This window comes from Dendrobium catenatum, unplaced genomic scaffold (assembly GCF_001605985.2).
Source record: "Dendrobium catenatum unplaced genomic scaffold, ASM160598v2 fragScaff_scaffold_716, whole genome shotgun sequence".
Taxonomy (NCBI): Eukaryota; Viridiplantae; Streptophyta; class Magnoliopsida; order Asparagales; family Orchidaceae; genus Dendrobium; species Dendrobium catenatum.
Genome location: NW_021319178.1, coordinates 21,068,273 through 21,093,969, shown reverse-complemented (window position 1 = coordinate 21,093,969; position 25,697 = coordinate 21,068,273). Strand labels below are relative to the sequence as shown.

General features: G+C 35.8%; 3 protein-coding genes across 6 annotated transcripts; 1 reads left to right on the top strand and 2 right to left on the bottom strand.

The window, feature by feature from the left end:
• Nucleotides 1-868: 868 nt before the first annotated feature.
• LOC110105156 (ELMO domain-containing protein A) lies at nt 869-8,594 on the bottom strand. 3 transcript variants are annotated; one of them, XM_020834544.2, is made up of 9 exons: nt 8,362-8,594; nt 6,644-6,756; nt 4,596-4,664; nt 3,698-3,813; nt 3,542-3,596; nt 3,129-3,249; nt 1,478-1,525; nt 1,291-1,385; nt 869-1,186 (listed from the first exon to the last, which is right to left on the bottom strand). In XM_020834544.2, the coding sequence occupies exons 1-9, from the start codon at nt 8,453-8,455 to the stop codon at nt 1,088-1,090; spliced, it is 810 nt and encodes a 269-aa protein (XP_020690203.1). In that variant the 5' UTR covers nt 8,456-8,594; the 3' UTR covers nt 869-1,087. The 3 variants fall into 3 exon arrangements, with proteins under 3 accessions (XP_020690203.1, XP_020690205.1, XP_020690204.1); XM_020834546.2 differs by having other exon boundaries at nt 3,129-3,237; XM_020834545.2 differs by having other exon boundaries at nt 6,644-6,753.
• An 8,193-nt stretch (nt 8,595-16,787) lies between these two features.
• LOC110105161 lies at nt 16,788-21,519 on the bottom strand. 2 transcript variants are annotated; one of them, XM_020834553.2, is made up of 2 exons: nt 21,312-21,519; nt 16,788-17,205 (listed from the first exon to the last, which is right to left on the bottom strand). In XM_020834553.2, exons 1-2 carry the CDS (start codon nt 21,391-21,393, stop codon nt 16,850-16,852), a joined length of 438 nt encoding a protein of 145 aa, XP_020690212.1. In that variant the 5' UTR covers nt 21,394-21,519; the 3' UTR covers nt 16,788-16,849. The 2 variants fall into 2 exon arrangements, with proteins under 2 accessions (XP_020690212.1, XP_020690213.1); XM_020834554.2 differs by having other exon boundaries at nt 21,318-21,519.
• A 1,871-nt stretch (nt 21,520-23,390) lies between these two features.
• LOC110105160 (norbelladine 4'-O-methyltransferase-like) lies at nt 23,391-25,068 on the top strand. Its single transcript, XM_020834551.2, has 5 exons — nt 23,391-23,540; nt 23,955-24,034; nt 24,147-24,291; nt 24,374-24,505; nt 24,590-25,068. Exons 1-5 carry the CDS (start codon nt 23,505-23,507, stop codon nt 24,881-24,883), a joined length of 687 nt encoding a protein of 228 aa, XP_020690210.1. The 5' UTR covers nt 23,391-23,504; the 3' UTR covers nt 24,884-25,068.
• Nucleotides 25,069-25,697: the final 629 nt, after the last annotated feature.

Below are 25,697 nucleotides of genomic sequence, written 5' to 3'. Positions count from 1 at the left end.
ATCTTTAAAAGGCAGAGAACTCGATGACCCACCCAAACAATCAAGGTCCTTGGAAGATAGAAAAACTTACGTGTAGATGAAGCACAAATCACATAAATGGAGACGCGGAGGACGACTAGGGCAGAGAACCCTAGTGGATCTCCATTTTTTATGCCACATTCGGATAATAAGCCTTTTCTTTTTTTCTTTTTTGTTTTTGTTTTTTATTTTTAATTTTATTTTATTTATAAGCATTCTCTTAATATTATTAGAATTAGGTGATATTAGGTCTAAGAAGTTAATTTCATTAATACATTTATTTTGATTACAAACCCATAAAAATCAAATGTCATTTGATCTCTCAAATCAGTTTTAATTATAATTTCAAATAATCTTATTTAGACTCACATTACGGAGTTATTGATATTATTAATTTTAATATAGATTTAATAATTTTTAGTTTCGTATCAATGTATCATGATATAATTTGTATGGGAGACTTACCTATTTCTCCCTAGCCGCCTCTACGCCACAGCTCTTCCTCTCCTGAAGGGGAAATTATTCTTTGCGGATAACGGCGTGAACCATCCGAATTTACTGCATATTTTATGAGTATTTAAAGTGTAAAAAAAATTATCCCAAACTTGCCTTCCTAATAAACTAGGGATAGTTTCGACATTAAAATAAATTTACATTGAGAGAAATGAATTTTTTCATATGGAGATTTTTTTTTTTTTTCATTCAAAACTCTAACTTTCTTTTCTTTTCACATTCAGATAAATTTTATTTCCCCGGAACTGGGTATTATATGACATGCTTTATCTTACACTTTTGATACAAAATTGAGTATATGATGTTATCTTGTGCAGTGGAAAGAACAACATCAAACTGTCGATAATTTCTTTGAGCCATGGCTTTGCAGATACAACATAGCTTTCCTAATGTGTTGAGAGAAGAAGAATTAGAAATGGAGCTCATTCATTAGATTTCAAAGCTAGTTGAAACATTTTTACAACTAAGCTCCTGAAGGCTAACAAGAAGAAAAAGGTTATTAAAAAGAGGACAGAGCCTATACAGTTAATGTCAGGGCCTTGAGAACTTGCCATCGCTAGGAAAGGAGGCCGTATGATGGCATGTCTTCGATCCGCATCACATCATCAAGTAGAAGTTCTTTCTCCAGCTGAACTCTGGTTGATCTGAGAACTTCCTGTAAATCATAATGGAGATATTAAAAATGTTAAGGGAAGAAACATGGGAGGATGGAAGACCAAATTGGACTGTAGAAAAAGAAAAAAAAAACACAATTTTTACGTTGAATTCCATGTAGGAGGCATTTCTTTCTAGCCACTGCTTGTCCATGACCATGAAGGCTACACAATACAGCAAATCGAAGGCCCATTCATCCTCTGGATTAAAAAAAAAATGGTAAATGTGGCTTCTTTGTTACAAAGCATTAAGTATCTGACTTTGGATTTTCCTGATTCAGCTAGTTAGTTACCTGCTAGCATTTGGATGAAAACTGTTCTAACAAATCTTCGCGGTTTTGCTGCAAGGAAGCATTTCATGGTAATTCTCAGCTGAAGTCTTAAGAACGGAATATTGCAGCCTGAATATTAGCAAAAGTAAATGACATATTGATAGGAAACACTTGTAGATTTCAAGTATTGCCTATCAATCTTCGGAAAACAGCGAGAATTCTCCACAAAAATTCACACAAAACTAGGAAACAGTAGATAATTTGTATTATTTGATGAAAGGGAAATGGAAAATACCAAGATACAATTGATTCTCTATTCGAGGAGGATCTCTCTCCAAATCTCTAGATGCTGCTAGAGCCCAAACAAATTAAGAGATCTCAAATTTCAGTCAAATTCAAGATGCCCTAACCCTAGGAAAACAAACTATTTAATGCATACAAATCAAAAGGAAATCCCTAAACAGTCCCTACATTCAAATTCCCCACCTAACTCCCTAAACCCCCATCAAAACCCCCCCCCCCCCCCCTCCCAACTCCCTAAAAAAAACTTCTTAAACAACTCGTACAGGAGACGGAAAAATCCGCCTCTATTCGCGTAAGTCAGTTTCGTTGGACCGGCTGGACCAGTCCAATGGACCATTTTAACACATATGACGACAATGATACAAGCAAAATTTATACCATGTTCTCTGTAGGCATGGCTATGAAGCTGTAAGTTGAATATTTAACAGATCCTGGTTATAAAGATGATTTAGAACATTTAAGGATAGATAAATCTCTATTTCTTATAAAAACCTTCTTTTTTTTGTTCAAATAACTGCTACTATATTGTTTCTTTGTATCCATTTTTCTTGAAGTATGAGATGATTGATCATATGAAACACAATCTGAACGTATATATACAAAATTGGACTATTTGATTCCATCTGCTCTGATAGAAGCCCATGCATTGTAGCACAGAAAAATTAATAATATGAACGGAAAATACTCGCAATGATAAATAAGATGTACTAAAGTGCAAATTGCTAAATCTCTGATGCCAGTTGTCAGGTTTTCCTTCTATGTAATTAGATTTTATGATGACAATTGGAAAATTCCAAACATCCATTCATATTTTAAAGCGAATTACTACATCAAATATATCTGATAAAAGAGAACAAATGTCAACAGAGATGAGCATAAGTTACAGTGTTGAGCGCTCTGCATTCTGTACACCCACCTAAAATATGAGTTATAGCTTCAGCAAAAATTCTGGTCATTAATAAGACATCTAGCTGGAAGCCGTTTTCCAGTAAAAAGAAGGTTTAGGTTTTGTTTGGGACAACTTTTTTTAGTGCTTCTTAAAGCAGTTTTTTAGTGCAAAAATTAAAAAGTTTGTACTAGAAAGCTGCTTTAAAAAACAGTAAGAAAGTCGTCCCAAACAAAACATTAGTCCTGATAGTTGGATACCGTAAATGAAGTTCAAGAGAGAATGAGGCCCCTGTTTTCCATTCTCAATGAGCTCTATAGCTATAGACTTATTTAGAAGCCTTCTATGCAATTATGTTTAGTTTCCATATGTCGAGAATCAATGCAATAACTTCAGTTGTCAATAACCAGTAGTAAATATGTTTCAGGAAATTGCAAAAATACAATGAGCGTTTTGAGGGCAAAAGGAAATCAAAAGTCTTACAAGAATGCAAATCTAGCATTTGCATGATCATGAAAGTGATATTGACACCAGCTACCGCAAAAGGGTACTCCCAAGCTGCTCGCTTACCACCTTGCTTATTCAGCAGCCTCTGAAATGATCCCTGACAAAATATAGCAATCATACTTCTGATAATAGTGCTCTTCACTAACAAATGTTGAGTTGGGTTATAAAATTAATAAAAAAACATGCAAACGTGCATTGGATGCATAGTCCAAAATCTTAGAATTGGCACAGTTAGTACAATATTCTTTTTGGTTGGATTTGAAAATAGTTTATAAAATTAATTTTATAAACTATTGGGTCACGGTTGTGGCCACCAATAACAGGATTAATAAGAGTCACTAGAGCTAGGAAGTTCGGAAGAAGAATAACGATAAATACTATTATCTTACGGAAAATGTTTTAGCGAAGAAGAGCAGGTTCTCCAATGATATAAATCCACCTCCCCTGTTCATCATGTGACATTGCTTATATCAGGAGAAGGGAGATTAATACCACTACAAAAGATTTAAAATTAAAAACAAACAAGTACTATACTTTTATCTAACCTGAAATCAGTTGATGGGTCTTTACCCTGCCAACCCATTTGCTTCCACTGCTCAGAGATCAATCCATTAAGCTCTTGATCTGGATACGTAGAAGCCCAAAGAGCTCTTAGTGCTTCCTGTAAGAAAGGTAGTTTTATGTCTCATATGTACATGCAAAATTTTATGAAACTAAACTTAAAATTATACTGCAATTAAGAAGCTTAAACTTTTATTTCATCATGTGCATCATAAACGGATAGTTTGAAGTGGTGCCTAATAATTGTTGATGTGGAAGTTGCAGTACAGGAAAAATCTGCTCAAACTTTTTGACTGCCCAGGCATCATAGTCCAGCAACTGATCCAGAATAATCTTCAGTAATGTAATTCAATTGTCTAACAATAAGCCACTTCAGAAATGAACTGCCAGACTAACAAGGCTGACCGACTCTATTGCAAGTGGTTAGAGTACTAATACTTTTCCTTCTTGCTCGCAAGTTTGAGGATGGTGGTTTGTGTGTGCGAAGGCGCCTAAACTTCCCGATAATGAGGATTTGCAAAATAATATAGAAAGTAGCTAATGGTAAATGAGATTGATAAATGAATATGACTTTAAGATAATATGAAGTTATATACAAGAATATTTATTAAAAAGTTATAATAAATATTCAAACTGTATGATGTTTGGCAATTCCTATTAAGTGCAAGGAGACAACATATAAATCTGATTGTGCATGAAAATATGAGATTACTTACAAAAATTGCATTTGTCATATATTGAACATTATTTGGTACAACCTATACTTCCGGGTAAGTTAAGAGAAAAAAAAAAGCTTCTTATCAATCAGACAATTATTATTTTAGTATCAATTAGGGTAGCATGTTCCCAAAAAAAAAAATTTAAGTAACTTGCTTAAGTCACCTGATGACCATGCCTGGAGGGATCAAAGTACACGTTCATTCGGTGCTTCAATCTATTCAGCCTTTCCTCCTGCAAAGCCAATAAGTTTTATTTTGATATGATCTCATGGATGGCATCATAGAGATATAAACAAAAGAGAATTAATTAATAAAAATTATGATAAATAAAATGAAATGCATATGAGCATTGTTGTGAGGTAAGTCATTTTCTCCTTATTTACATTAATAGAATATGAGGCTTATAAAAAGTGTTGGAATTCATGAGAGAGCTCACATATGGAGGAAAACTAAGCCCAACTTTATTCAATTTTCCCCCAAATTATACTTCATCCACTCTGTCATCCTGAGCCCCGCGCTACCTTTTGCCCGTGCACATTCTCCTGCCTACGAGCCCTGCGCGTGTCCTGTGCTTCCGCTCTGTGCCTTGCTCCACTTACGGCACCTTCCGCACTTGCACCTCCGAATCTTATGCCGAGCACACGCGACCTCCCATCCGTCTCCACACGCGGACGAACCTAGACCTACCAGCTTCGAGCGCAGCTTGTCCCGCGCTACCAGGACAAGCGACCTCGCCTCCGTTCCGCAATCAGTGCAACTGAGCACCCTGGCAAGGCATCTCCTTCTTCCTTTCTTGGACAAGAACCTTCCTTCATCTCAAGATCGCCTCCACCAAGCTCTTATACCACTTATTGGACACACGCGGACGAACCTAGACCTACCAGCTTCGAGCGCAGCTTGTCCCGCGCTACCAGGACAAGCGACCTCGCCTCCGTTCCGCAATCAGTGCAACTGAGCACCCTGGCAAGGCATCTCCTTCTTCCTTTCTTGGACAAGAACCTTCCTTCATCTCAAGATCGCCTCCACCAAGCTCTGATACCACTTATTGGAATTATTGAGGAGGAAGAAGCTTTCTTGCTTTATTGAAAGGGAAAGGAGAGAGAGAAAGAGAGAGAGAGAGAGAGAGAGAGAGAGAGAGAGAGAGAGAGAGAGAGATGGAGGAAAAGGAAAACTAAACTCAGCTTTATTCAATTTTCCCCCAAATTTGTACATATAACAAAAAACTGGACCAATCCTAACAAAAAGGAATATAGGGGTAAGGCAAAAGGAAGAAATAATAAGGAGAATAAATTAAATAAGAGGAATATAAAAGCATATTCTTATACTCAAATATTCTCCAAAAATAATACTTCCTAATATAATCTTTCATACGACAACATTCCCAATTAAGCTAGAGTATAAATGTCGATGACGTATAGCTTGTTACAAAATTTTCAAAATTGGGGAGGACTTCAAGCCTTAACACTAAACGCATATGCAAGCCATCTTGAACTGGGGACATGAGAGGTAACGATCTTTTTGGCAAGGCCAAACCCAAGCGAGAGAACAACACTAGTGCCAAACAAGAGAGTAACAAGAACAAATAGTGAGTGAGGGGAAATAACGTTGTTGTTGGCTCTTGTGTGCAGGTGGCCGCGTAGGTTGTAAGAGTAAGTGCAACAGAGTGGTGCATGTGCTACAGGAGAGCAGAGAAGGACACGATGTCATGTAGGTGGGTGAACACGACGAGCGATCAAGCAAGCATAGGCGGCATAGGAAGGAAACAAATAATGAGAAGAACAATCTGAATAAGAAGGATACAAAGACATATCCTGCTAATCAAATAATCTCCAAATAATAATAATCCTTAATATGATATTTGCTGTGATAACATGCATCAACATTTAGAGGCATCACCGGAAAATAAAACATACAAATAGTGAATTTAACAGCAAAGGAAACGGTATATGATATTTCCATGTGATGGTGGGCACAGAATTTAAGACAAGTCATGTTCTGTAATAGAAAAACAATCTTTAGAAGACTTGATGGACGGGCTATAACTTCATAAAATATTTGTTTGAAGAAAGCAATTCCATTGAAATCGATAACATTATTCAAGCTTTAAGTATTGATAAAATGTAATAGCCAAGAAACTAACATTAGAACAGTAAAAGTTGAAATATACTAATAAACATCAGTACCCAGCCAATATGAAATAATAGCCCTTGCCTGTGATGGAGTTAGATTGACGCAGACGCGCTCATAAACTACTTTTCGTTTGATGCACACGCAAGAAAATCCTCTTCCAATCCATCTTGGAGAACCGCAAGTTACATCGTCTACTGAAACAAAGAAATTAGATCAGGCACTGGCACAAAATCACAAATCTCCACTCCGCTTCAAATACATAACTAATCCGACACAATGTTGATTTGGGAGGAGAAAATTTGCATAATTAAAATTAATATAAATATAAGATGAATATAACCTTAATTATACAATAAAAAGATATTAAAAATAGAGAGTTTTGATTGTGCCCAATTCGACTCGACTACCCTGTTTGGGAAAGCCGAAGAATACGCAGGAAAGCAGCTTTTTGGTCGTATGCGAGCGTGAATAAAGCTTCCCATTCGATAAAAGGGAAAGAAACGAAGCGTTTCGTATTTGACTGCATTCTGGACTACCTTTTATAATTATGTTTAAGGAGCTAAGATAAATAATATATTGTTCCATATACACATATATCTTTAGAGTTCTGCTCGAAAGGAAAACTAACTGGTGCATGAAATTAACTCGATTGTTTGATGAGCTAAGCTGAAGAACATTCGAACTCGTTCAAATTCAGCTTATTTATATCCTTTACCAATGCACCACAAATTTGTTATTCATGCAGAAGCAAGACCTGCCCCACATAAATTAGAACTCCAATACTAATTAATCTCCATAAATTACCACGAATTAGTACGGTAGATCACATTAAGGCTTTGTTTGCCGTGGCTTTTTTACTGGCAACTTTTTGATATAAAAATTAAAAAATTTTATTAAAAAATTACTTTAATAAGCTGAAAGAAAACTGTTCCAAACCAAGCCTAAGTGAGACCAAGGAAAGGGATAAATTTAACTTAAAATTATAATATAATAATAGTAATGCCGTTTAGCAAGGAACTTTAACCAATGGCCAATGCCTCACTTTACTTCCGCCATTTGGCTAATGGAGAATAATTATAATAATAAGGATAATTAAAAAAACACACACACGCGAAGAATCCTGCCACCGGCCAATCGATACGGTTACCGTCCAGAACTGCACTCATGCCAATGGCAAAATCGTATATTCGCAATTTAAATAAATATAAAAAACATGCAGAGGGGTAAACTCTAGGATGCTACTTTGGACGAATTCCTAGTTGAAATCTTCCGAAAGCATTAAAAATCAAATAAAACCGTCCTTTTTTTTGTCCTGAACGAAATAAGGGCAATAGAGTACCTTGAGTCCTTTGGATCAAAAACTTCATTCAACACAGCATTTTTTGCCCTTTTTAATTTTTTTGCTTCGAGCGAATTTTTTAGTAAATTCGTCCAAACTATCTGTATACGCAAAGTGGTTATCGCCCGGCAAAACCACGGATAGGATAAAAGGGGCAAAAATTAATATTAAAATTCCTGCAACCTTGCCGGCCACTCAAGGACAAAAGAGAGAAGAAGAACATTTTGGAAAAATCACAAAAGCATTACGTTCCTCCCTCTCTTAATCCTATCAAAACCTAGCATCAAGAAAATCGAGCAAAAACCTCCAATCTAACCAATGCCGTGCCCTAAATCGCTCAAGGCTTAAAAACAATTGATAGACAATAAACAAAAGGATATCAGATAGCCGTAGAAAGCAGAATATACACAGATTTCGTGAAAAAGAGAAGCATCGTCCGATTAAAAAAGGAGGAGGAAACCTGAAGAGGATGATCCGTTTGAGTATCGGGAGATGAATGCGGGAGGAAGACACCGAATAGCCACGCAGCTTCCCTGGTTCCTCTCCGCTCTCATTTTTCTACTCTCTGATTTGTGGTAGTTCACCGGCGGTACATCGCTAGGAGCTACTTTGAATATATAATAACATGGAGAGGAGTACGGAAAAAGAAAGGGAAAGAGTAAAAGAGGAGCGAAAACGAGGGGAAACAGAGCAGTCGTCGTTTTGTTTGCGGCGGTCTCTGATGGACCCACAAAGTACATATACTCTGGGCCGATGGAATCACTGATTAGTGAGGACTAAACGATTAAAAAGTTTTTACATGAAATAGAGAAATGGTTAATATTATGGACTCTAAATTTAGAGTTTAAAATTTTTATTTTAAGTATATATAAAATTAAATATATTTGTTGCATCCTAGAGTATTCGCGGCGGTAGAGAAATAGGAAATTTAACGCCTTAATTTTGTACGAAAATCAGGCATGAAGTCTGATAAGAGAGAATGTGTAGTATTTATGAGACGCCAAGATTTTTACATGGGAAACACTTGAAAAGAGGGAAAAATCACAGGGCCTAGCCCAATTTGAATGAATCCACTAGTATTTGCATTTGATTACAAATGAAGCCCTTCCTTGGGGGGAAGGCATTGGCTCTATGTACATCATATGAAGTACATTACATGGTGGGAATACAAATAGTTAATGTTGACGTGTTTGTTTGGTCAGAAGGATCATAGTCTGGTGACGGAGATCAGAATGATTGTAATCGGCGGGCGACGTAAGTCAGAAAAATCATAGTTAATGGGCGACAGAGGACATAAAAACCATTATCTTGTGACGGAGGTCAAAAGGATTGCAGTCGGTGAGCGACGTAAGTCGGAAGGATCGTAGTCGGCAGGCAAAGGAGGTCAAGGCGAAGGAGGTCATAAAGATCGTTGTCTAACGACGAAGGTCTGAATGACGGTGTCTGTTAGAAGTCCAACAATAAATAAAAATCCAGCATCGAATATATGTCCGACGAAAAATCTGGTAATGGGCATAATCTGGTGACAAGTTGAGGTCCGGCGTCTGGTAGAAGTCCAACGTCAGTCGACGGCCGCGGAGAACTCCGGCATTAGATGGTATTCAGGCAAAACTCTAGAGTCACTTGGAGATCAGACAGAACTCTGGCATCACTTGAAAGTCGAGCAGAACTCCGGCGGCACTTGAAAGTCAGATGGAACTCCAGCGTCACTTGAAACTTGGGCGGAACTCCGACGGCACTTGAAAGTCGGGCAAAACTCCTGCGCCACTTGAAAGTGGGGCAGAACTCTGACGACACTTGAATGTCGAGTGGAACTCCGACGTAACTTGAAAGTCCGGGGGAATTCCGTCGTCACTTAAAAGTCAGACGGAATTTCAGTGTGACTTGAAAGTCGGGTGGAATTCCAGCGTGACTTGAAAGTCGAGCAGGGTGGCACTTGAAAGTTGGGCAGAAACTTGAAAGTCCGGTAGAATTTCAGCGTCACTTGAAAGTCTGGCGGTGGTCGAGGAGGAGCTTCTTCCTTTTTTCTCTTCTTCTCTTCTTCTTCTTTCTTGCTTCTAGCTTGGGTCCCCTCTTAAGAGGAATGAGGGCTATTTATAGTTTTCTGAGGATGGCATGACCCGTAAATAGGAGGGAGATCAGGGGCGAATCGGGAGTGGTTTGAATGGACGACCAGTGTTTGAATCTCTTGATAGTGGACCATTTATTAAGCATTTGAAGGCCTTCATGATATCAGAACTCGACGATCTTGGGCTCATTGGATTTTTCTCGTCGTTCCTCTCGATTCGATTATAAGCATGTAATATTTGGAAACTGTTTGGTAATCAAAATTATGGATTGAACCTTTCGACCGTGCTTCGGGTCTTCGATTTGGACACATTTGGGCTCGGATCGAGTTGAATTTGGCGTCGTTAGGTTCGTATTTCTGAGATGTTCAGTTCGACTATAAGTTTGTTGAAATTGGAGTTCAGATGTCCCAGATTTAATTTTTAAAATTTCCAACTTTATTTTTTTCTCGAGATTCGTGTCCGATCAAGATAATTTTTTGATGACATGTCAATATTGAATATAATTTATTAGTAATAATTTATGGGGGATTAGAATATTGGTGATCAAGTCATTAAAAAAAGTGCATGTTTAGATATCTCAGATCTATCCTTTAAAGCAATAATGAAATAAATGAGGATATGATTAATAGAATTAAAGTTGTATGTTTGAAGTGGAGGAATGCACCGAGAAGTTGTGCAATAGAAAAGTATCACTCAAACTTAAGAGAAGATCATAAGATGACGATGAGACTTGCCGTGTTTTTATAGTGTAACATGTTGGCCATTAAAAAAATATATAAAATTAAGTGGTGTAGCGATGAGAATGCTTAAGTGGATGAGTGACTTTACACTTAAAAACATTATATGAAATGATTTATAAGTGAAAATGTTAGAGTAGCTCCGGTAGTAGATAAAATTAAAGAGATTTATCTTAGATAGTTTTGTCACATAAATATCTATCTTCTGATGACACAATTATGACAGTATATGTATTAGATCAGACCTACATTAAGAAAAGTTGAGATAGACCTAAAAAAAATTGATTTCAAAATTTTAGAAATGATCTTTTTTTTTTGTTAGATTTAAATAAGAATTTGACTCTTAATAGAACACAATAGAGAAAAAAGATTCATTTAGTCCATCCCACGTAGTGGAATAAAAACTTCATGTTATTGTTTGTTGTTGGAGAAATTGATAATATTTCCTTTTTTAAGGATCTAAAGAATGTGTCATAATTTTTTTTTAATTTTATGATCATTAAATAATAATAATAATAATAATAAAGTATGTATGTAGCCTAAGGCTAAGTCTTTAATATTTGATTTACTGAAATAAGCCATTAATTTTATTCAAATATTTTATAATTTATTCTCATTACTTTAAATAATAATTTTAATTTAAATAGGTCAATTTTTAAAAAAAGGAGTGTATTTTAAACTAAAATAAATTTAAGGAGCTAGCTTATGGAATAATTTAAAAAGGAGCAAATACAAGATTTGTTATTGCAAGTGTACATTCTAAATACACAAAAAAATTCAATTTTCTACATTTGAAATACTTTTGATTGGACTGGTTGTAGAATAAATTTAGGGATTAATTTTTGGATTATAAATAAATAAATCTTTTTTTTATTTTTTTAGTATAATTATTCTTGTGATTCATGGGGCGATTAATGGAGGCGACAAGCAATGATAGTAGTAGGTGACCAAAAACCATCAGATGTCATCAGTCGGCATTTTTTTGATAGTCATTAGAGTGCAGTTTGATGAAGATTGACGTGGAAGGTAATGTAATGATTGGGAAATAAATTTTTAATACAAAATTTTTTGAAAGCAATAAAAAAAATATTGATAAAAAATTATTTCAAATGAACCTTAAATAAAAAAAAAAATATATTAATAATTTACTTTGAACTTATTTTTCATTCACAAAAAAAAAAAATCAAAATCTCTATATTCTTTTCACAATATAGTGATATACTCAAAATACTCAAAATTAGACAGCTCCTTAGGTATATTATATTATGACTTCAAAATTAAAATGAAGGCCTGCGACATGACAAGGCTGTGATAACTACATAAATCTCCATAAAAGAAAAATCCTGTTGTAAAGACCAATTAACGCTTAGGCAGAAAGAAAGAACTAAAGCGACATTTCATTTTCTATAATGATTAGTAAACCCTTTAATCAATTTCCCTTCTAAATATTTTGAATCCTCGCATTCCATTCGGCTTTTAAGTGGTCTCCTAATTACTTTCCAGACTCAAAATGCTTGCTTTTATAATGATAATAATAATAATAATAATTGATACGTCATCACAAAATTATCTTGATTGGGCACGAATCTCGAGGCAAAATCAGTTCGGAAACTTCAAAAAATTAAATTCGAGAGCATATGAACTCCAATTTCAGCAAAATTACAGTCAAACTGAGCGTCTCAAAAATACGAACCCAGCGACACCAAATTCGACCCAATCCGAGCCCAAATGGGTCTGAATCAATGACCCGAAGCTGTTTGCCCTTGATCTCGCGCCTATTTACGGGCTATGTCACTCCAGAAAAACTATAAATAGAGCCCTCATTCTACACCAAGGGGGCTCAAGTGAAGAGAGAGAAGAAGAAGAGGAGAAAGGGGTCAAGGAGATTCCTCACCTCCTCGACCACCGCCGGAGCTCTTCCTACCGCCCGAACACGCCGGGATTCTGCGTGATATTCGAGAGAACGCAGGAATTCTTCCCAACTTCCACGTGATACTGAAATTCTTCCCAATTTGCAACAGAGTTCCCTTCTGACGCTGAAACTCCGCCCAAGTGAAGCCGGAGTTCTCCTCTGCCACCAAAGACGTCGGACTTCTACCCGACGTCGGACCTTCACTCTTCGCCAAGTTTCTACCCGACGCCGGACTTCTACCGGTTATCGGACTTTGCTGGACGTCTATGCGAAGATGCATTTCTTTCCATTGTTGGACTTCCACCTGACGATGTCCTTCTGATCTTCGTCGTCAGACTACAGTCCTTCCGATCTCCGTCGCTAGCCGACTACGGTCCTCCTGACTTACGTCGTCAGCCGACTACAGTCCTTCAGACCTCCGTCGCCAGCTGACTACGATTTTCCTGACTTCCGTCGCCCGCCAACTACAGTCATTTCAACAAAACGAATACGTCAATAGTAACTCTTTGTATTTACATCATGTAATGTACTCTATAAGATGTACATCAAGCTAAGGCCTTCTCCCAAGGAAGGGCCTCATTTGTAATCAACTGCAAATACTAGTGGATTCGTTCAAACTGGGCTAGGTCCCGTGGTTTTTCCCCATTTTTCAGGGGTTTTCCATGTAAAAATCTTGGTCTCATAAATGCTAGACCCTCTCTCCTTATCTGATTGCGTGCCGGATTTTCATACAACACTAAGACGATAAATTTTATATTTCTTTACCGCGGCGAATACTCCTAGACGCAACAATAATAATACTGTTATTATGATATAGTAATTTTAAAGTTCCAAACCTGTCATTATATTCGATGATAATTAGAAATAGAACATAAAATAAAATAATTATAACATAAAAAAACACGAATTATATTAAAGTACAAACAACTGATTACTACTATATTCTATTGTGGTCACTGCTGTCATTAATGAGTTTTTTAATTTTAATTTTTATTTTAGTATTGAGAATTACAATTTTAATTTTTCTGATAATTTGTGGCAGTTTGGTTGGAAGTAAATTAAATGAGTATAAAAAATTTCAAATGTAAGGATTCTGAAAATATTGATGTTTTATTGGATGATAAAAAAACAAATTAAAATAAATATAGTGTAAATTTTTTTTTTTCTAATTTTGAGGCAACAAAAACTCTCCCAATTTTGAGTGATAATCGTTTACACCGCAATAAGCTCGTTTGATCGCCACCACTTGTTGCCGGCCACCACCTGCCTCGTGCAAGCTGCCACGCCGCTGCCGGCCACCACCATCATCTCCATCCGCCGCGGGTCACCACTACCACTAGGGGCCCCCACCACCCACCGCCACCCACTGCAGGCCTCCTCCACCTGTTGCCGGCCATCATTGCGTGTCGGCCACTATCCGTCGTTGCCAATATCTTTGGATTTTACAACATGTTCATTTTACTTCAAATCAAACGAAAATATTTATCTAGCTACATTTATTTTAAATTATTTCAAATAATTTAAAAATATTCTTTTAATACTATATTCTTTTTTTAGCCGATCAAATAGCCCCAAATATACATCACATTTTTTAAACAACTATTAGAATAGCTAAAAAAACAAAATTCAACATTTTTTTAATGAAATAATGCATATAGATAAAATTCCTTTTGAAAATTTTATCTTTTTTCCAACTATAATTTATGATAACCTTATCTCAGCTGGTCAACTTAAATCTGATTGTGTGTAAAATATTTAATGAATAATAGATATTCTTTCCATGATAAAAACTAAACTTCATACTTTAACATTAATTATATATAAGGGTTCCCATTTATTCATGGTATTGTTAAGTTGATAATATTTTGAGTGTAAAACAAACTCAATGGTTTTAATAATTCAGATGCTCGAATATCTGCATTTTAAATGAAAAAGATTTTAGAGTGAATTTGAAAATTCACTTTTAATTCATTTCATGTGTATTTGGAATTTTTGTGCATTCACTATAAAAAATATAGTGTTTCCGCAGCAGTTTTTAGCACCGATTTTTAAACCGTTGCTACAGTTGATATAGAAAGTGGTTATCACCACCTCTAAAAAAATTAGATTTTTCTAATGGTTTATAGAAGCAGTTTGCAAACTGTCGCCATCGTGCCCTAGCTATGGACCGCTCCGCATGCCATAGCTAAAGTCTTTCTAGTGAACACAAATACAACGGATATGCAATGGTTCCTAAATTGCTGCAAATAAATTTTTAAGTATTTAAACCGCAGCAGCAAGTCATAAAAAGTGCTGCAAAAATCTGATTTATTAATAGTAATTGAGGGTGTCCTAAATACACAACTTGAATAAAAGTAATGATGGCAATGCACTGCTCCACCCCCTATAAGCCGAGATTTCGTCAACTGCCTATCTCGCCGGTCTTTGTTTTATATCACTACCCCCATTGCTAGTCTGCCCACATTTAGTCGGCAAATTATTACGTCCGGTGTTTGGATTCGTCCAGACACCAATCCAAACGTGCCACGTGACCAAAATACACCGGGCCCCAGTGTATTCGGGTGACGTGACGCGTCTGGATTGGGTGTCTGGACGTCCGGTGACCGGATGTAATAATTCGCCATCGGGGCACATTATTACGTCCGGAGTCCGGATTCATCCGGACACCATGATCGGACCACCTCACCATAACTATCTTTCGATCCATATAAATCATTGTTATGGATCCATAGGAAGAATCCCACCTGAGAATGGAAATGAAAGTCAGAATTTTTACAAGCAGAGGTCATTAGTTATTAAAGATGGTGTTCTTCCAGAGGTTCATCAAAATGTTCCTGATGAAGGTGAAGGCAAGAAAAGTTTATTTCCTCAAGATTTGAAGCATGTGATTGATAGCCAATTTTTTTAAGATCGCCAATTATCTGCTTTGAAGAAGGGCTTAACTGGATTCGTAGCAGGAGCTAATGATTTGGAAGCCTCATCTTCATCAGGTTATAAATTGAAAATTAGTAGATTTATTAATCATGCTATTACTGATGAAAAGCAATGTGAAAGTTAATCTATTTCTATTTCTCACAATGTCTCCTAAGATTGGTTTAAATTCTAAAGAAGAATTTGGTAATGTGCCTAATCATGGAGTGAATGCTTGAGAAAAAAAATCATCATAGTAAAGTTAATCATCTTGAGATAGATACTGATATGACATAAGATGGAAATGTTGTTAAATTAAAGACTCAGAGAGAAATTGCAAATGTTCAAGTATTGAGAAATTCTCTTGTAGTAAAATTTCTTGGGCAAAAAATTCCTTTTTTCTGTGTGTAGCATTGAATTGAGACGACAGTGGGGCAAATTTGGTGGATTCCATCTAATCTCGCTAGGTTTAGATTGGATTTTGTGTTCCTTCCATTCCACTTAAGCTATGGAAGAAGTACTAAGTGATGGCCCTTGATATGTTTGAGGTTGTATAATAGGTATTTATTAATGGACACCACAATTCTCTCTGTTATCTATGAAACGATTATCATCACATGTTTGCATTCGCTTACAATGTTGGGATGAATTAAATGTTAAACAAATTACTTAAAAAGTAGGAGTTCCTTTGTTACTTTATGGTAACATATTTAAATGGGAAAGAAAGAAATTTACAAGAGCTTGTGTGCGAATAAACTTGGATTCTAAGCTATCTAAAGGAATTTGGATTGAAGTTTTAAATGGAAGATTTTTTCAGAAGATTGAGTATGAAAAAATCTCATCTTTTTTGTTTTAAATGTGAGAAGATCAGACACAAAGTTAATATATGCCCTAAAGTTCATAATGTAGTTCAAAATAATTTGGGAAGTAAAATCATTATTGATTCGGAAAAAGGAATTCCTACGAAGATTACTGATAATGCTGTTTCTAAACAAAATAATGATTTTGTCCTTGGATTCATATGAATTTCAAAAAAATTAAACGGGAAATATTTGGTGAAGGATAATTCTAAAAAAAAATTGTTAGTAAAGTCCATGCGAACACTGATCATCTTGATGCTAAGATTAATAATAATGATGTAACAATCGAGGATAAATGTTTGAACTTTAACAAGAATTCTTCAATTACCAAGGAAGACTACTCAGCTGTTAAAGATAAATCTTCAAATTTTACTGATGAAGTGCTTAATGGTCCCAAATTAAATGAAGACCAAATTCAATTTATGCATATGGATGTTACAAAAAAAGCTATTGATTCTATTCAACATGTTAAATCTACAAATGTCCGTTTAGAAATATGTGCTGCTGGAGATGCGAAAAAATTGCTTATAAATTCTGAACCATCATTAGCTTTGTTAAAAGCTAATAAATTTAATCTATTATCACAATTTATCGAGGAAAATGCTACTGAAAATATTGCTGATCTGAATCCTATATCTGAATCTGCTACTGAGTTGAAACCTGAATCTGAAGTTGTTGCTGATCTTATATCTGAAGCTGCTGATCTGATATCTGAAGCTAAAGCTCCTGCTGTTTCTAGAGCTGTTGTTGATCCAAAATCTGATTTGAAGATTTCTCTAGTGTTGGTTCCACAGAAGATGTCATCCAACGAAAACTCTGAACCAAAGATGGATAATTTTAGGAACAAAAGTTTAAATATGTCTGCCATCCAAAATTCTGAACAAAACATAAGTAAAAAAAGTATTCTTATTTGCTGAAAACTAATGATGCTGGTAGTTCTTTGAGTTTGAAACAAAAAAGAACTAAAGAGATAAAATCCTTGGGGCTATAGATGATATCCCTAGAAAAAGAAAAGGTGATGTGGGTGTGAGCCGTGGAGGTGGGGAAATATCTCCTTTGATATCCTAATGTCTTCCTTCGCTTTTTTAAATTGTAGAGGAACCAAAAAAAGAAGGCTTCTCTTTATCATAAAGAAATTGTTAGAGATAATATTGTATTTTTATTTAATTAATTGAAACCAATATATCCATTATTGATAGGAAGGAGGTTAATAGAATTATTGGTGATGATTGAGATTTTTTTCTATCATCCTACTGAAGGTACTTCAAGTAGCATTCTTGTTTTATGGAAATGGGAGGAGGCTATGTTTGATGTTGTAGAATATTCTTCTCAATTTGTTTTTGGTGTTATCCAAATTCCTGATAAGGGTAGATGGAATGTTGCTACTATTTATGGGATCAAAGATTTGCATGTTTGGAGAAGGTTATGGGATAGTCTTGAAAAGCTTTCTTCTAATATCATTCCTTTTATTGTGGGAGGGGATTTTAATTGTATTCTTTTCAAAGAGGATAAGAGAGGTGATAAGAGTTTCATTTTTTCTCACAGCCCTTAGGAGATGAAATCTTTTATGACTAACAATGATTTGCATGATGTAGATTTCATTGGACCAAGATTTATGATGCAATAATAAGGAAGGAACTTCAAGTATTTGGGAAAGATTAGATGAGTGTTTACTTAATTCAGCAGCATTACAGTGCTACATTTGCCATGATTAGACATCTTGCAAGAGTTGCTTCTAATCATAGTCCAATTATTTTCAAGATTAGTGACATTACTCGTCCACAATATAAATTTATTAGATTTGAAGATAATTGTAAATCCTATCCAGCTGCTTGGAACATAGTTCTTTAAGTCTTGGAGAAAATTAGATTTTGGTAATGAAACTGAAATACTTCAAAGGAAGATGAAAATATCATTTAAAGCCCTTTATTATTGGAGCAAAAATAAATTAAAGGATTTGAATACTATCAATGATGATTTAAAAAGGATATTATTGAATTGCAATTGAAGAAAGATCAAATGGTGGACTTAATCCTGAAAATCTTATGCTTCTTCAGATTGATTCAAGTCCATGAATTGAATGTGAAGTTAGCTCGTTTATTTACATGGTGGAGTCAAAGAGCTAAAACAAGATGGATGGAGAAAGGAGGTTCAAATTCAAAAAAAAATTATAATTATGCTTCAACTAAGAGGAATGGTAATTGGATAAAGCAAGAAACAGATGAAAATAAATCTTATATAGAAGATCAAGATGAAATTGAATCAGTTTTTCTGAAATTATTCAAACACAAACGGCAAAACATAATTTGTAATCTTTCAGATTGGCCTCATGTGTATAACGAACAGCTAATTGATGAGGCTAACTTTGGGATGTTGAATGCAGAATTTACTATAGAAGAATTTTCTCAAGCCGTGAATCAATTGGGTAATAACAGGTCGCCTGAACTTGATGGTATAATAGCTTCTTTCCTTAAATTCTATTGGAAAATTGTAAAAGAAGATACTTGGAAAGCTATTGATTGTTTTTTAAAACTGATAAAATATATGCTGATTCGAAGGATACATTAATTGTATAAATTCCCAAAATTAAAAATCCAATTGAGCCTTCCCATTTCAAACCAATAAGTCTTTGTCAAATGATTTACAAGATCGCTGCCAGAATGATTTTGAATAGATTAAAATGGTGTCTTTCTAAGATTATTACTAAAGAACAAGTAGCTTTTATACCTGGAAGATCAATGTCAGATGTTGTCTTTTGGCTAAAGAAATTTTTAACAAGTTTAGATTTTATAAAGCAAAGAAATGTTTAATGGCTGTCAAAATCGATATGGAGCAAGCTTATGATAGTATGACTTGGCCCACTTTATTGAAAACCTTAAGTTAGTTTCGATTTCTGTCTAAGTTTTCAAATCTTATTATGGAATGTATTGAAAATGTTAGATATTTTATTCTTAATAATGGGAAGAACTCTAATTAGATTAAAGCAAAGAGTGGATTAAGATAGGTTGTCCTTTATCACCATACCTTTTCATCATGTGCTCTCAATTACTATCCAATGCTATCCATCAAAAAGGTATGGAAATGGGTATAAAAATTGATCCACAAGCTAAAAAATTACATATTTATTATATGCATATGATGTTCTTTTGTTCTCAATTGCATCTCTAAAAGTAGCTAATTTAATGAAGAAGACCATGACTGATTTCTGCGGTTAGATAGGTCAAAAAGTGAAAGAAAAAAATAAGTCTCAATTTTTTTTTTTGGAAATTCCATTAATGTTAAAAAACAGTCCACTAAAAGCCACATATTTTGAAATCTAAAAGTGAAAGAATTACCATTCTACGTTAACGAAATACCAATAAGAAGAGGAGAATGGTCCGAGAAAGTTTTACTAAGATGCTCCACAAAGGTGTTATTGTTAGAATTAATCCATAGATCATTAAAAAGCATGCGATCTAAACGTTGCCACATATTACCACGATTCCAAGTTAAAGCATTACAAGAAAAATCAATATTAGCAAGATTACAATCCAAAATCATATTATTAAAATCCTTCATAGATTGATAAACGGGATTAGAACCACCAACTCTTTTAGCAAGGTTACTGATAGTATTAAAGTCACCCCCCACAAACCAAAGCATGTTTGATGTAAGCAAGCCCACCCCCTATGTGTTTGGGCTGATTTGGGTTTGATGGGGGGTGGATGGCTGTTGGCAGTTCGGTTTATGTTCCCTGGCTATCCCGGTTCCCTTGGCCTTGGTTGTTCGGGTCCTGTTGTTGTTCCCTGGCTTTCTCGGTTCCCTGGGCTTTGGTTGTTCAGGTCCTGTTGTTATCCCTTGGCTTTCCCGATTCCCTGGCTGTTCGGGTGGGCTTCAACCGAGACTTAAATGCTGCCTTTTCCTATTCTGCTTAGTTGTTTTGGGCGGCTGCCTTAGGTGTCTTTTGGGCTCCTTTTCTCTATTTAAGGGGTTGTTTTGCTAATGTTTAAAGAGTGAAAAAATATGATGATTTTTGGAGCAAAAACCTGAGGGTTTTCTTAGCTTGTGAGCTAGTCTTCTATCCCTTTCTCCTCTTATACTTCGTCTCGTTCTTCTTTCTCTTTCTTCTCGCCATGGTAACCCTTCAATTGTATCTTTCTTCTCAATCTATGAAAAGTTGCAAGGTGTCATTGCATAGTATTTTATTTATGTCCTAAGGAAGTGTTGTCTTGTATGTTAGAAGTGTTGTTGTGTTCTGTTTTATCCTTTTCTATTTGAAGTTGTAAGTGTATTATCCGTTTTATTATAAGTGGTGTTTTGTCATGTTTTATTGTTGTGTTTGTTTAAGTTATTTTGAAAGGAAGCGATTATTTGTATACCTAGTGTTCTCCTACTAGCCTTAGGAATCCTAGGTTGCATCAATGTTAATAATATCATGAAAGGTAGTAAGTTGATTCCACAAATCTTTTCTAATACCACGAGAAGAAGAAGCATAGACAATTAAATTGCATAAATTGAATGTTGCAATGCAGTATTTGAGAAAAATCAGTAATAATATCAATAAAAATAGGATATTTCCAAAAAAAAACCCAAATTTTGTTAGAAATGTTCCCTAAACTATAGTTAAAACCTAAAAAATGAGAGTTGGCATCCAACATAGCAGCAGAAATAAGAGGCTCCAATAAAATTAAAAGCACCACATTATGAATACATCATTAAATTCTTAACCCTAGTTCTAGAAGAAGGGAAATCAATGCCCCTAACATTCCAAATGATGGATTTAATCATAAAAAAGGTTATTTGTTTAAAGTTTGAAATCATGTAGATCTAGGTGAGTGCAAATTAACATCTTTTTGCTTCTTGTTTTTCTTATTTTTCACAAGATTATGCTCAACATATTCCTTAGTAGAATTAATCATTAGAAGTTGAGGCAATCTTACTACCATTACCATTGACATTGTCGCTATTCAGCAACTCTTGTTCTCTTTCCTCCACATTATCATGTAATAGCTCTCCCTCCTCCATATGATGAAGTTCACCCTCTTCCACATCAACCTTTTACAAGTTGATAACCTGATTGAAAGAACAATCCACATTAGAAGCTTTTCCTAGCTCTCCTTCTTCCAAGTTTTGTTCACCTAACTCCTGTTCATGAATTATGGCGTTAGCGTTAACATGATGAGAAACCTCATTTATGTTTAGGACATAATCAAGTTCATGTAAATTCTTGATAGTAGAGGAAGGAGATTGCAAACCTTTTGACTGCAATTTTAATCTTTCAATTGAGCTCATTTCAGATTTCCCAGACACTGACTGAATCTCATAGGATCCAGGCCCCTTTATGTCTCCCTTTGTGCTCACGGCACCAGAACAGATGTGCTTATAGCACCAGAATAAATGTACTTACCGTACGATAATACATATATAGTGCTTATAGCACCTAAACAGATTTCCTCGGATCCGGAACATAACAGAATTCAGATTGAGCTCATTTCAGATTTCCCAGACACTAACTGAATCTCATAGGATCCAGGCCCCTTATAACTCCCTTTGTATAGCATATACAGATAACATATCGATTCAGAGAAATCCAGACAAAATCAGAAATCAGACAAAAATCGGGCAGCACAACGACAGTATACGGAATTTACACAATTTTTCCTGAAAATCACAATTTACCAAATTCGTACAGAATGTAGATAATAACATTTCAGAACATTTATTCTACTGCACAGACGATTTTCAATTACACAGAAAAATCCAGTCGACTAAAAACACCGTCGAATCAAAAATACCCGGACAAAAATCTTCAGAAAATAACCAAAATGTGCACACTCGGCACGTCAACAATATACAGAAAGTTACGCGGTAAAAACTGAACCAATCAAAAGATACGGACGAAAATCGCTAACGGAAACAAAATCCGGACAGAAAATACCGCCAAACACGACGGTTCTGAAAATTGAGAAAGGCGGAATGTGCCTTACCTTGCGTACAGCAATTTCCTGAATAGTCTCTTCGGACGAAAACAGCTCCGCGTCGCCCGAAAATCAACTTTTCCAAAAATGACCTCGACTTTCTCTCTCCTCAAAAAGATATTTTCGTTTTTATAAAATTTTCTCTCTCTTCAAAACGTCTGATTTCAGCTTTATACAACACAGATCGGCCCGGCCGATCGCCAGATCGTCCCGGGACGATCAGACCAAATTTGATCGTCCTGGACGGTTCCCAGGACTATTCTCCGGCCGATATTTTGAACAGTGCACATCGGCCTGGCCGATGCCTCAATCGGCCTGGACGATGCCTACAGAAAAACACCTGGAGCAAATCTGGGCAAATTCTGGAGCAAATCTCAACTGATCGTTCCAGGACGATCCCAGATCGTCCTGGACGATCCTGGAGCAGATTTTGATATTACACGTAGCTCTACATTCGGACTCCAGTGAAATAATGCCACATGTTCTTACTTTTTACCGCGCGGCCCGATAACCTGACCTGGAACGGACCCGGGATTGCTATGTTCACGTATTGTTAGGTATTCGTCAATTTTGCTCGGCAATAATAAGAAATGCCATTCTGTGAAGACCAATACCTAGCAATACCGAGTTTTTCTAGGTATTGCTCGGTGTTGTTTGGTATTGGCCTTGACAGAGCGGTATTTCTCGTTATTGCTAAGCAATACCTAACAATACCGAGCAATACGCGAACATAGCAATCAAGGGTTTCGTTCTAGGTTGGGTCATCGGGCCGCGCGGTAAAGAGTAAGAACACGTGACGACATATTATTGACGTCCGAATATAGAGCTATGCCAGGTCACCTGACCTAATAAATGTTCCCTACATAGAGTCCTGATTGGATACCCAGTACTGTGAAAGAAAGTGTAAAGCAGTCGCCATTAGTAATAAAATAAGAAAGCTTGGATATAATAAAAGTTAAACCATCCCATCTAATTCCCGCATGCAACTCCAATAATTGCATCCGTCCATTGACTTCAGAATGGCCGAGATATAAAGACTGGCCGCCAAATCCAATAATTGCCTGTAATAATTTTGCTCTCGGAGCTCAAATTTTTTCCAGAAAAAAAAAATATATATATTTCAATTGCTGTTCAAGCTTCTGCTCTCTTGCACCAACAATGCAGTGCCTATTGCAGAGTCAAGCTCTCCTACAGGTCACTTATCTCAACCCTCTTGCAAATTTATTCTGCTATCTAAAGCTTTCATTACTGGGTTTTATCTATAGTTTGATCCTGTTTGTTTTGATAACTGGATCGGTTCTCAGTTCCAGATGTCAGATGGCTCAATCCTTGAAAAGAAATTACTCAAATTTCCTTTTACTTCTATCTTTGATCTTATAAGGTTGATCTTATCGGAAATTTATCCCTGAATTCGGCTTCCGGATACGATTTAGGCTTCATTAAAGACAACTTATTTATTGCTTTCTAAAACAACTTTTTAATATAAAGTTTTCTAATTCAAAAAAATTTTGTACTAAAAACCTGTTTTAAAAAGCAACAAAAAAATAGTACCAAACTAAGCTTTAATTTGATCTTCGTATGTTATCTTGCCTTTACTATTTTATGCAGTACATGTTGGATACCAGTGTATACCCAAGAGAGCATGAACAGCTCAAGGCTTTAAGAGAAGAAACAATGAAGCACAGCAGGTGAGAAATAATCTCTTATTAAACTATTTGTACATTTTTCAATGGCTAAAAAGTTTAATTTTTAGCAATATATCACTAGTTTTGCTGAGAAGTTATGTATTATATATGGCAGGTTTTATATGATCGTGCCTCCAGAAGAAGGCCAATTCCTCTCTATGCTTCTCAAGTTGATGAATGCAAAGAAAACTATTGAAATTGGAGTCTTCACAGGCTACTCACTCCTCACTACAGCTCTTGCATTACCAGAAGATGGCAAAGTAAAGATACGGGGCTTCTGATATATGAGAATTTTATTAATGTTCCTTCATAACATATTAGAATGTTGTCTTGTTGTTACAGATAATGGCAATCGACATTGACAAATCCAACTACGAAATTGGGCGACAATACATTCAGAAAGCTGGCGTTGAGCACAAGATCCAGTTCATTGAATCTCAGGCTCTTCCTGTTCTTGATAAATTGATTAAGGAGGTCAATAAGATTTCTGTAATGAATATGTTTCATAGAGGATTCTATATTGATGAGCTAAAATTGCCATTTGTGGAATGATTGCAGTTGAAGGAAGAAGAATTGTTTGATTTTGCATTTGTGGATGCTGATAAAGTGAACTACAGCAATTATCATGAGAGGGTGATAAAGCTTGTCAGGATAGGTGGACTGATTGTGTATGATAACACACTTTGGGGAGGCAGCGTCGTCGGGCCAGTGAAACCTCAATTTCCGGGTCCGTTTGAGGAAGCTCGAGATAGCATAATGCGTCTCAACAATGAATTAGCCTCGGATCATAGGATCGAAATGTCACAAGTTTGTATCGGCGATGGCATCACCATTTGCAGGCGAATCAAATGAACAAAGAAGCTTGTAATTCAGCTGAAACCTATGTTTATGGAGTTTGTATCTACTTCTTTTTCTTTACCGTGAACTTTGAATGACATTGAATCTGTGATTTGCCATTATGCCTGAATTTTAAGGGTTTGACATCATGTGAAGCTCTGATGTTTGCTTGTTATGTTATTAAGAGCTTTGTTTTTGCCTTTTCTGAATGTAATTGAGGAAGTGAACAGGCTACAAGAAGTTTCAAAGCCCTTCTATTCTTAAAAAAAAGTTAGCATGCAGGTTTTTCATTTTTAAGGGAAGTTTCCATATTGGAAATTAATAGAATTAGATTTATAAAACAGATCCCTTCAAAATCAAAGCATTATATATATACTCTTAAATAGTTTATTTAATGCCAAAATATAGGAAAATCAACAAAAATATAGATATAGGACTCTAATGGAGGAGAAATTATAATGGGCGGCTATGTACCGCTGTGTACCGGATTGTGGGCTCCGAAAATTCGCACCCCGGCCTCCCCTGCTCTCGAGGGAGTTTTAACAAATTATGTTCCGGGTATATTTTAGGAAGATAGATTGGGATTGTAAATAAGACACTACCATGAGATTTCTCCCTCATTTTGCTAGGGCATTATGATCTGAGTTTTGGTTTCCTATAGGGGCCCATAGTTAATTACCTCTCCCGATAACAAGAGAGAACTTTTGATTATGGCTAATAGTCAATCACATACGTAGAAATACGTGTATCTGGCACATGGGTTGGTATTTGAGAATTTGATATTTAAAATAGAAATTTCACTATCTTGCACTTAAAGTGGATGGTGGGG

Coding starts and splice junctions, on each gene's coding strand:
- LOC110105156 (XM_020834544.2), bottom strand. CDS start 8,455: ATGAGAGCGGAGAGGAACCAGGGAAGCTGCGTGGCTATTCGGTGTCTT. Junction 1,526..3,128: donor AATGCTAGATTTGCATTCTT/GTAAGACTTTTG, acceptor GCTTCCTTGCAG/CAAAACCGCGAAGATTTGTT. Junction 1,386..1,477: donor TTTCATCCAAATGCTAGCAG/GTAACTAACTAG, acceptor TTTTTAATCCAG/AGGATGAATGGGCCTTCGAT.
- LOC110105161 (XM_020834553.2), bottom strand. CDS start 21,393: ATGGAGGAGGGAGAGCTATTACATGATAATGTGGAGGAAAGAGAACAA. Junction 17,206..21,311: donor CGACAATGTCAATGGTAATG/GTAGTAAGATTG, acceptor TCTTTGGTTCAG/AGTTTTCGTTGGATGACATC.
- LOC110105160 (XM_020834551.2), top strand. CDS start 23,505: ATGCAGTGCCTATTGCAGAGTCAAGCTCTCCTACAG. Junction 23,541..23,954: donor AGAGTCAAGCTCTCCTACAG/GTCACTTATCTC, acceptor TATTTTATGCAG/TACATGTTGGATACCAGTGT. Junction 24,292..24,373: donor CATTACCAGAAGATGGCAAA/GTAAAGATACGG, acceptor TTGTTGTTACAG/ATAATGGCAATCGACATTGA.